We start from the raw sequence: 11,061 nt of genomic DNA, 5'->3' as shown, positions 1-11,061 counted from the left end.
TTTTGCTGCGAATGTGAAAATATTTGTTTCGACCCCGACCTCCATTGAGAGAAACAAGGGAAATCAAAGCTCGCACGGAAAGATATAGCGTTCCTTTTTTTCGGGCGCTGTTCATGAGTGGAATAATATAGAATTATTGTGAAGGTGGTTCGCCGGCCGCGGTGGCCATGCGGTTCTAGGCGCTGTAGTCCGGAACCGCGCGACTGCTACGGTCGCAGGTTCGAATCCTGCCTCGGGCATGGATATGGGTGATGTCCTTAGGTTAGTTAGGTTTAAGTAGTTCTAAGTTCTAGGGGACTGATGACCTCAGATGTTAAGTCCCATAGTGCTCAGAGCCATTTGAACCATTTGAAAGTGGTTCGAGGAATCCTCTGCCAGGGACCTAAGTGTGATTAACAGAGCATCGATGTAGATGTAGTTGTAGACACACAATAGAGCATGTTGGTTTACAATCGTGATACGAGGGCTAGAATTATCCTATTGGAAAACGCAACCTGGTATGCTGTTTTTGAATGACAGCACAACAGGCTGAATCACCAGGTCGTCGTGCAACTTTGCAGTCAGGGTGTGCGGGATAACCACGAGAGTGCTCCTGCTGCCATACAAAATCGGACCGCAGACCATAACTCTAGGTACAGCTGCAGTGTGCCTAGCGTGCAGACAAGTTGGGGCAGCTCCTCAACTTGCCTGCTTCTAACCTACACACAACCATAACTGGCTGTTTAGGTTTTTATATTGGTAACCCCACGCAGCGCTCTGTATGAAAATCGCTGACTGTGCTGTGTGCAGTCTGTGACTGGTTGGACTCATTTTTGGGATATTCGCTTGTGTAGTATTGGGCAGTTGAAGTTGAGGAGCCAGCTGGGGTGGATGTTGGGATAGAGATGGCAGTATTGAGAGCGGACGATCTGGACGTGTGTCCGTCAGAAAAAGGAAATTTGTAAGACTGGATGTCATGAACTGGTACATATATTATGACTTTTGAACACTGTTAAGGTAAATACATTGTTTGTTCTCTATCAAAATCTTTCATTTGCTAACTATGCCCATCAGTAGTTAGTGCTTTCTGTAATTAGCATCTTTCATTTAGCTGGCAGTATTGGCGCTCGCTGTATTGCAGTAGTTCGAGTAATGAAGATTTTTGTGAGGTAAGTGATTCATGAAAGGTATAGGTTATTGTTAGTCAGGGCCATTCTTTTGTAGTGATTATTGAAAGTCAGATTGCGTAGGGCTAAAAATATTGTGTGTCAGTTTAGTAATGAGCAGAATAAGTAAAGAGAAAACTGTTTGAGTACTTTGAGTTTTGCTCAGCTGTTTGAAAATCAAATGACGTAAGAGGTTTATCAGCACAGTCATTTATAAATTTTTCTATGGGGACGTTACAAACCGTCTCCGACGCAGAACCAGCTTTCATTAACAACACAACAGACCTCCACCCTGTCCTCCAATGAGCTCTCGCTTGACTCCATTGAAGTCGAAAATGGTAACGCCTGGGCTCACGCTGCAGGTCGTCTAGCTATCAGCTGTCCTCGAAGTGCCCAATTTGTAACAGTTCGTTGTGACACGGTGGTGCCAACTGCTGCTCAGATTGTTGCTGCAAATGCAGTACTATGTGACGGAGCCATACGCCGAACACGACGGCCTTTCCTCTCGGTATTGCCATGTGCCCGCCCGGAGGCCGGTCTTCTTGCAATCATAAATTCTCGTGATCACCGCTGCCAGCAGTCATGTACGGTGACTAAATTCCAGCTAAGTTTTTCTGCAGTGTCGCAGAAGGGACATCCAGCTTCTCGTAGCGCTATTACACGACCTCGTTCAAACTCAGCGGAGTGCTGATAACGTCGTTTTTGTCGCCTTAAAGACATTCTTGACTCACATCAACTCACCAGCTCTAACTCCAAACCTAACTAACGCTCACTACCGTTTTAGCGTGTATTTAAAACAAAATAGCTACTAGCCTCACTGATATGCGACTGGCTTGAAATTGTAATAGACATCATCTTTCAGATGTTGAAACATGCCTACGAGCTTTCGTTTACGTCGCACAACTACTTCTTGTTGTCGCCATCTTTTCCGTCAGTGTAGCTGCATCATATTCATTGGATTACAATAACAGAACGTTATTAGAAAGTTTCAAGTGTTGTAAATTGCATGTGCAGTGATTTTTATTAGTCAATCTTGAGCAAAAATGTGAAATTTTGAGCTCGTAGTATATCCTGAACTACATATATTTATTTCGGATTCTAGTGTCTGACAATAAGTATAGTTTATATGAATACGGAAACGTACAGAAATAAGTACCTTTATAACAAAATTTATTATACCATTTTTCGTAAGCTAACTTTTCATGAAGATTCATCTATGACAACAACAAAAATTCTCAGAGAAGCTACATAATGAATTAAATTTAAAACTATTTTATGTTAGTCTTACTTTATAAAAAATTAGTAGGTATTAGAAAGGCAGTGACCTAAGGAAAGAAAACACAAAGCAGTATAACTCTGAAAGATTACCTCGCCTGTTTCAAACGTACGTAAAAAACGGAAAATTCGTTATCTTCAATCACGATATGATTTAGTACTTAATGCATGTTACAGCTTGATATTAGTGGAGCCTCTTTTTCAGACTGTCTTTAGGATACATATGTATGTAAGCAGGACATTTCTTTGTGGAGATCGTGATTGTTCAGGACGTTAGAACGAATAGGATCATCAACAGCAGACTGGTGCTCACGAAGAAAGTTTTGTTCAACATAAGAGCTGTGATGTTGCCAAAAACTGACTTGCGGTTCTGAAATAAGTTCGTGAAATTGTTCATTTTTAGCCCATTAACGTACAACAGTAGCCCAGGTAAGATGAAAGTAATAACTAAGTTGTCTGATAGAGATCGAAGTGAAGAGGTACTTGAAATCATGATAGAAGAAATTTTGTTTACGACCAGTCCATATCAGAAAATGAGGCATATTAACAGGACACGTGCCAAAGCATTCGAGAATCAAACTTCCTGGCAGATTAAAACTGTGTGCCGGACCGAGACTCGAACTCGGGACCTGTGCCTGTCGCAGGCAAGGCTCTACCGACTGAGCTACACAAGCACGGCCCACGCCCCATCCTCACAGCTTTAAATCCGCCAGTACCTCGTCTCCTACCTTGCAGCTGCTCGCGAATGGCAAAGGTCCCGAGTTCGAGTTTCGGTCCGGCACACAGTTATAATCTGCCAGGAAGTTTCATATCAGCGCACACTTCGCTGCAGAGTGAAAATTTCATTCTGCATTCGAGAATCGTTACAAATTCTACTGGAACACGTAGAATAACTGCTGTAACTTAAACAAATGTATAATGTATTAAGTAAGATGGTAGGCAAATTCACAAGATATTACGAAATAAACAAACACTAAATTAATAATAAGGTAGTGACACGTTACTTTCTAATTTTCTTACATACTTAATAAACATAGCACTGGTGGAAAAACTAAACTAAAAGCCTGCAACACATCAAAATACAAAACCTTGTGTTTTGATACTTTGAATAAGCCGGTCTCTCTGCCATTTCTTCGCATGGTACTCGCATGGTACTTCGACGGCGTGACTCGCTGTCTTCGTCAACTAAGGGAGAACGACGTGAACAGTCGGCAGAAGACGCGTTTATTCAACACGCAACGTTATCACAGGGAAGGACTGAAGAATTACACGTTTACATTTTTTTGCGACTTCAATGATTAGACTCAAATAGTGTGCCGTAGTCAACCGCTTAGAGACGTCGTGCGGAGCACATCAGAGGAAACACGAGGTGCCCCACGACGCTACTGGTGACCGCCGGAGACGCCGACCCGGAAGCCCGTGCCCGCCGTCTTCTGCTGGGTCCAGCGGTCGAACTTGTCGACGAAGGCGGCGGGCATCTCCTGGCGCCACGCCCCCGCCTTGCCGCGTCGCATGAACCGCAGCGCCGGGTCGCCGCCGTCTGTTCCGCCCGCCGCCGCCGCCGCCGCCGCCGCCGCCGCGACAGGCGACTCAGTAGGGGGGCCCTCCTCGTGGTTCACAGCTGCATTTTCGCGCATCTTGGAGAAGCTCAGGTGCTCGCACAGTGCCGACACCTGCTCATCTGACAGCTGCCGGCCCATGAAGTCCGCTGTGCGTCTCACGACCGCACTCAAGTCCTATGGGCACAACAACACATTCCACTAGTAAGACAAGCATTTGCAGCCGTAATCTAGGAGCAGTGTTTGAGATAATGTCTTTACGTTTCAGTTCGGTCTCTCGCTCTAAACTATCACAAAGAATGCACTGGCCAAACACAGAGTGCGTAATGACAGCAACATTTTTCTGATATTTTCGAAAAGATATTTTCGCATTTTCACTGCATATAATATGCTTATTTCACTATCTGGACTTCCGCCTTAGGCCGTTTTGAAGTATTACACTGGAATACATGAAAAATAAACAGCACTAACAGCAAAATTCAACCAAATAATTCTAGGAAATAAAGCAAATGGAATTAAGGTAAACTGCCTGAATTTTGCTGATGATTTTGCAATACTTTCTGAAAATCTGGCACGCGCAGTTGTTCTACTCAAGTTTCTGGAACAAATAAAAAATGGCACTGATCTCAAAATTTCAACTGAAAGGAAAAGTTCATGAGAAATATAAAAAAAATGCGTCAAAGTTCACAGAAACACAAACAGGTAACACAGGGAGAGTATGTAAATTTAAATATCTTGGAGAAACTATACAACATAAGCGACTGGAAAATTAGCAGTGGATGTAAGAGTTAACGAAACGTATATAGCATATTGTTTCACAAGGAATATTTACAACAAGAAACGCATGCCTAGAAAAAAAACTAAAATTCTTTACCATTTTACTGTCACCATAATGTTTACACGGATTTGAACGCTTAACAATGAACTGTAAGCTGGACAGAACACTCGTACTTGAAAGACGGACTGTCACAAAAGTAATGCGTGTAACACAAAGTACAGATGGCAAGAAAATGAGAAGAAGTGATGAGATCTGCAGAAATATAGGGCAAACATCAGAAGTAGTGGCTAAAAGAAGGTTGAACTTTTTTTGGGTACCTCTACTAAATTAATGAGAACAAGCGCACGAAACAAATTTGGAAATTTGTGGTAAGGTCTTATGGGATCAAACTGCTGAGGTCATCGGTCCCTAAGCCTACACACTACTGATCTAACTTAAACTAACTTACTCTTGGGACAATATGGACAACACACACACCCATGCCCGAGGTAGGACTCTAACCTCCGATGGGGAGAGCCGCACGGACCGAGACAACGCGCGCTAGACAGCGCGGCTACCACGTACGGCCGAAACAAATAATCCTGTATTTATGGAAGAAGAAACCGACGACGCCATGGAATGCAGAAGTAAGTAAAGAAATAGAAAGGAACAGTTGCACAGAATCGTGATTGACAGGCAGAAATCTGAAATCCGGAACAACATTTACATCTACATGGTTACTCTGCAATTCACAACTAAAATGCCTCGCAGAGGGTTCATCGAACCATTTTCATACTACTTCTCTACCATTCCACTCTCGAATGGCGCGTGGAGAAAAGGAACACCTAAATCGTTCCGTTTGAGATCTGATTTCTCTTATTTTAGTATGATGATAATTTTTCCGTACGTAGTTGGGTGTCAACAAAATATTTTCGCATTCCGAAGAGAAAGTTGGCGATTGAAATTTCGTAAATCTCGCCGCAAAGGAAACCGCCTCTGTTTCAGTGACTGCCACCCCAACTCGTGTATCATATCAGTGACACTCCCACCCCTATTGCTCGATAACACGAAATGAGCTGCCCTTCATTGCAATTTTTCGATGTCCTCCGTCAATCCTACCTGGTAAGGATCCCGTACCGTACAGCAATATTCCAGCAGAGGACGGACAATGTAATGTAGGCTGTCTCTTTAGTGGGTTTGTCGCATCTTCTGAGTGTTCTGCCAACAAAGCGCAGTCTTTATTCGCCTTCCTCACAGTATTATCTATCTGGTGTTTCCAATTTACGTTGCTCGTAATTGTATTTCCTAGGTATTTAGTCGAATTGACAGCCCTTAGATTTCTTTTAGTACCCATGTGGATGACCACGCACTCTTCTTCGTTTAGTGGAAATTGCCACTTTTCGCAACATGCAGAAATTCTCTCTAGATCATTTTGTAATTGGAATTGATGATTTTACTAGACGGTAAATTATAGCGTCATCTGCAAACAATCTAAGGGGGCTGCTCAGATTATCACCTAGATCATTTATGTCAGGGCCTAGGTCACTACCTTGCGGAACGCCAGGTATCACTTCTGTTCTACTCGATGGTTTACCGGCTATCACTACGAACTGTGACCCCTCTGAGAAGAAATCACGAATCCAGTCACACCAATGAGACGATATTCCATATGCATGCAATTTGAGTTATAGTCGCTTGTGAGGAACGGTATCAAAAGCCTTCTGGAAATCCAGGAATATGAGATCGATCTGAGATCCCTTGTCGACAGCACTCATTACTTCATGGGAATAAAGCGCTAGCTGTGTTGTACAAGAACGATATTTTCTGAATCCGTGTTGGTTATGTATCAATAAGTCATTTTTTTCGAGATGATTTATAATGTTCGAGTACAGCATAAGCTCCAAAATCCTGCTGCAAATTGAGGTCAGTGATAAGGGTCTGTAATTGAATGTGTTACTCCTATATCCTTTCTTGAATATTGGCGTGACCTGTTCTGCTTTCCAGTGTCTAGGAACAGACCTTTCATCAAGTGAGTGGTTGTATATGATTGCTAGAAAGGCGCTATTGTGTCTGCATGCTCTGAAAGGAACCTGATTGGTATACCATCTGGACCGAAAGACTTGCGTTTATTAAGTGATTTAAGTTATTTTGCAACACCTAAGATGCTTGATAGGTTCCAGGGAATTACGCCGGATAATATTGTAGAAACCCCACAATATTTCAGCGAGACAACTTCCCGCCATCTTCAGGTGCTACTGTCGCGTCGCTGAGAAGCTCGTCAATTAATATGCTGGCTTTCTAGAACAGCGCAGGCGCCAGCGGGGTATATCATCATCGAAGACCAATCGTAGACAGCGTCGAATACCAGAGCCCTCTGCTGGAGAAACGGGTCGCGGTCTGCGGTAGCGCGCCGCGGCGCGGGAAAATGCGGCCGGGAGCGACGGACCCCGTTCGCGCGCGCGAGGTGTTGGCGCGCGATTTAAGCATCTGTGCTAAGGCTTCCCATCTGCGTTGACTCGGTGCGGTTGCTAACCTGCGGCTAACAATTCCTTAGTGCCGCCAAGGCTGGCTCCCAGGCTTTGCTCAGGTGAAACCCCGTGTCTCTGTTTATTAGGTCACTGCTTATACGTATTTCGACCGCCTCTTTGATGATGGAGTCCCAGTATGTGGAGGCATGATAGAGGATCTTGGTTTCTTCATAATTCATGCCGTGTTCCGTGTCAAGGCAGTGTACAGCAACCGCAGATTTCTCTGGCTGACCCAACCTCGTGTGACGTCGTGTGACGTCGTGTGACGTTTATGTTCGTCGCATCTGTCTTTGACCGTACGACACGTCTGGCCAATATAAGACTTCCCACATTGGAACGGGATTTTATATATTCCTGGTCTCCTCAGGCCGAGGTTGTCTTTAACAGAGCCCAGCATTGATTGCACTTGTGCTGTAGGCTGGAAAACACATTTAATCCGGTATTTCTTGAAAATTCTGCCCATCTTAAAAGACACGCCACCGACATACGGTAGAAAACCCAACGCCGTGGTGTTCTCTGCCTCTTCAAGCTGTTCTTGAGGTTTGGAGCATGCTGGTCGAAATGCGTTCCGGATCTGCTTCTCGGAGTACCCGTTCTGGGCAAGCACAGAGCGGAGATGGCTAATCTCTGTCGATAAGCTGTCCTGATCTGAGATGGCTCTAGCCCTATGCACTAGCGTCCGTAATACAGCGCTGCGCTGTGGGGGATGATGACAGCTCGTGGCTTGTAAATACAAGTCTGTGTGCGTAGGCTTCCGGAACACACTGTGACCCAATGAGCCGTCTCCTTTTCTACGAACCAAAACGTCCAGAAACGGGAGCTCACCATCTTTCTCTACCTCCATGGTGAAACAGATGCTTGGATGGAGGGAGTTTAGATGTTCCAGAAAAGAAGGAAGCGTTGCTGTCCCATGCGGCCATACCACAAACGTATCATCTACATATCTCCAAAAACATTTGGGCTTCAAAACCGCCGTCTGAAGTGCTTTGTCCTCGAAATCTTCCATAAAAAGATTAGTTACTATGGGAGACACAGGTCTACCCACAGCAACACCGTCTTCTCAAAATACTCGTCGTCAAATAAAACGAAACACATTACAATAATATCAGCATACTTCTAACCGAACAAAACGTGCATTGATATAATAGATGAAATAGGCCAGCTGATCATTCAGAGTAGACATAATAAACCACTAATTATTGCTGGAGACTTAAATTGCAGATTGGATGTACAAAATTACAAAGCAAAAGTAACAGTGGAAAAGTTGCAGGAAGAAGACTTTAACCTGTTAAACAATTCCAACATTACTACATATATTTCCCACAACGGCAAAAGTACAATAGACATTGCGTTCATATGGGGACCAATCAGGGGTAATATATCACCTCTCTGGACTGCAGACCACACAACACTTCGGAAACATATCCCTCTGGAAATAAATATCCAAGGAGCATGGCGAAAAACGCAAGAAAAGGAGGAAGAAGCACTCTCGAGAACAATAGACGTCGGGAAAGTGGAAGCAGAATCCGATCATATAAAACAAATCGAAATGTTAATAGACAATTCGCGACTAGAGGAAGCAACACAAGTAATAGGAGAACTCCTAAGACAAGCCGCCAACCCCAGATACAAAAAAAGAGCGAAAAAATGGTTCGACACAGAGTGTTACAGTCTAAGAAAAGATGTACTAGGAAGCCTATATCAACTAAAACAGTGCGCAGAGAACCCTATACTCCTCAGGAATTACGCCGAAAAACGAAGCATCTATAAGAAAACTCTGAAGGAAAAGAAGAGATCATTCTGGGCGAAAGAAGGAAAGAAACTAGTGGAGGAAGCCTCAAAAGACCCATATATTGTGCTACGCCCCAGAAAACGAGTGGAAACACATTACATAGACATGAAAATATGGGAGACGCACTTCGACAATGTACTGAATAAGGAAGGACTAAGAGGGAGACCGGACGGCAGAGAGGATACAATGCTGCAAACAACTGTGGATTGGATCCCATTGACCACGGAAGAGATCAAAGATGACATTAACAGCACCAAGGGTAAAAGAGCTGCAGGCCCCGACAGACTTTATAGCGAATAGCTGAAAGACACTGCCCAAATACTAACGCCAATGTCGACAAAACTCTACAATAAGTGTATAGAAACAGCCTTCATTCCGGAACAGTGGCGATCGTCAACAGTAAAAGTGATTTATAAAGGGAAAGAAGACCCCAAGGACCCTAGAAAATACAAAGGCATAGCCCTAGAAAACTTAACTTTCAAAGTGTTCACAAAAATAATAACAGAAAGAATAAAGCAAATAATCGACGAACACCTCCCGGAAAGCCGAATGGGATTCAGAAAGGGAAGATCAACTCTGACAGCAATAGAGATCCTGCTAAAGAGCGTATGGGAAGCCCTTGAAGACAGAGACAAGTTCTATGTAGCATTCATAGAGTTTACAAGAGCCTTTGACTTTATAAACAGGAAATTAATGACCAAAAAACTAGAGGAAACCCTGGGAAAAAACAACATCTGGACACGAATTATAAGCACAATACTGCAATGGAACGAAATAAGAATATCAGACAATCTCTTTCTATCGGAGCCGATACTCCAATCAAACGGAGTACTACAGGGAGACCCACTGAGTCCTTTGCTATTTATCCTTGCAGCGGAAGAAATTGTAAGAAAGTCCCAAAGGGAGGGCGTAGTCTCATATGCATATGCAGACGATATTGTAATAGGTGCAAAGAATATTGCAAAGTTACAAGAAGCGATAAACGATATGGAAGATTGGTGTGTCGAACACGGCTTCGAAATAAATGTGGCGAAAACAGAAATGATGGTACTCAGAAATGGAGGAAGAACACCTGCATCAGCTGAGATCTTCATACGACAGAGAAAACTGAAGATTGAACCGGACTACAAGTTCCTAGGGGTCACAATACAAACAACTGCAAAATGTTTCACAAAACATGTAACAGAGAAAGCAAAGCAAGCAATAATGGCAATACATGAAATACAATACATCAGATCCCTTAGCCTAGAGACACTATTCATAGCCAAAATATTCCCAATACTGACGTACGACATAGAAATTATTGGACCACATCTTACAGTAAACAACACTAGAAAGAGTGAAGGCGACCTACATAAAGAAAGCAATAGGAGTGTCCAAAACAACACGATCGAGACTTGTATACCTGCTGGCGAGGGAACCCTTCCTCATTGAAGATCTTCGGACAATCCTGATACTACCCAATAGCAGCGCCCTGGAAAGTCTACTTAAAACATTGAAGGAAAATAGGGAAGACATACCTCCAGAATTTTACAGCACAGATGCCATGCTTGACCGAACATGGACAAAGGAAAACTTCGAAATGAGACACGTGATCACCAGATTGGCAGTCCATGGTTTCCACCACCTTATTTGCAACAACACGTCATATCATGAACCAAACGAAATGTGTGAGTGTAAACTGTGTCAGCAAAGTTGCAAACGTTACCATATACAGCTCTGTACCAAAAGGACATGAACAATAAGTGACTATGCAGATCACAATATGTGAAATTTCTAATTTATGTTATTATTATCACTGTACATTGAATTTGTATAGCTATTTGGCTGCAATAAACTTATTATTATAAATAAAAAGTAAGTTGAGATAAGCACGTGTTTGAAAAGGTGTAAGACGTCCTCTTCCCGCTTATCTCCTATGAGTTGTAATGAGTCCATCAGAGGCACCTGTGTGAACAAAGAAACCACATCGAAACTCACTAGTAAGTCAGTAGATTCAAGACGC

General features: G+C 43.3%; 1 protein-coding gene across 3 annotated transcripts in view; it reads right to left on the bottom strand.

Annotated features, from left to right (window-relative positions):
- Positions 1–2,271: 2,271 nt before the first annotated feature.
- LOC126474143 (luciferin sulfotransferase-like) overlaps positions 2,272–11,061 on the bottom strand; it is a 757,275-nt gene continuing 748,485 nt past the window's right edge. For 2 of the 3 annotated variants that reach the window (XM_050101593.1, XM_050101591.1), the window contains one exon: positions 2,272–4,156. In XM_050101593.1, coding sequence (XP_049957550.1) covers positions 3,803–4,156 — 354 coding nt within the window. In that variant the 3' untranslated portion in view covers positions 2,272–3,802. The remainder of the gene's footprint in view (positions 4,157–11,061) is intronic. The other variant, XM_050101592.1, reaches the window with a different exon arrangement.

The sequence above is a fragment of the Schistocerca serialis genome, chromosome 4 (assembly GCF_023864345.2).
Source record: "Schistocerca serialis cubense isolate TAMUIC-IGC-003099 chromosome 4, iqSchSeri2.2, whole genome shotgun sequence".
Taxonomy (NCBI): domain Eukaryota; kingdom Metazoa; phylum Arthropoda; class Insecta; order Orthoptera; family Acrididae; genus Schistocerca; species Schistocerca serialis.
Note: the sequence above shows the minus strand (reverse complement) of the source record. Positions and strands in the feature narration are given on the sequence as shown.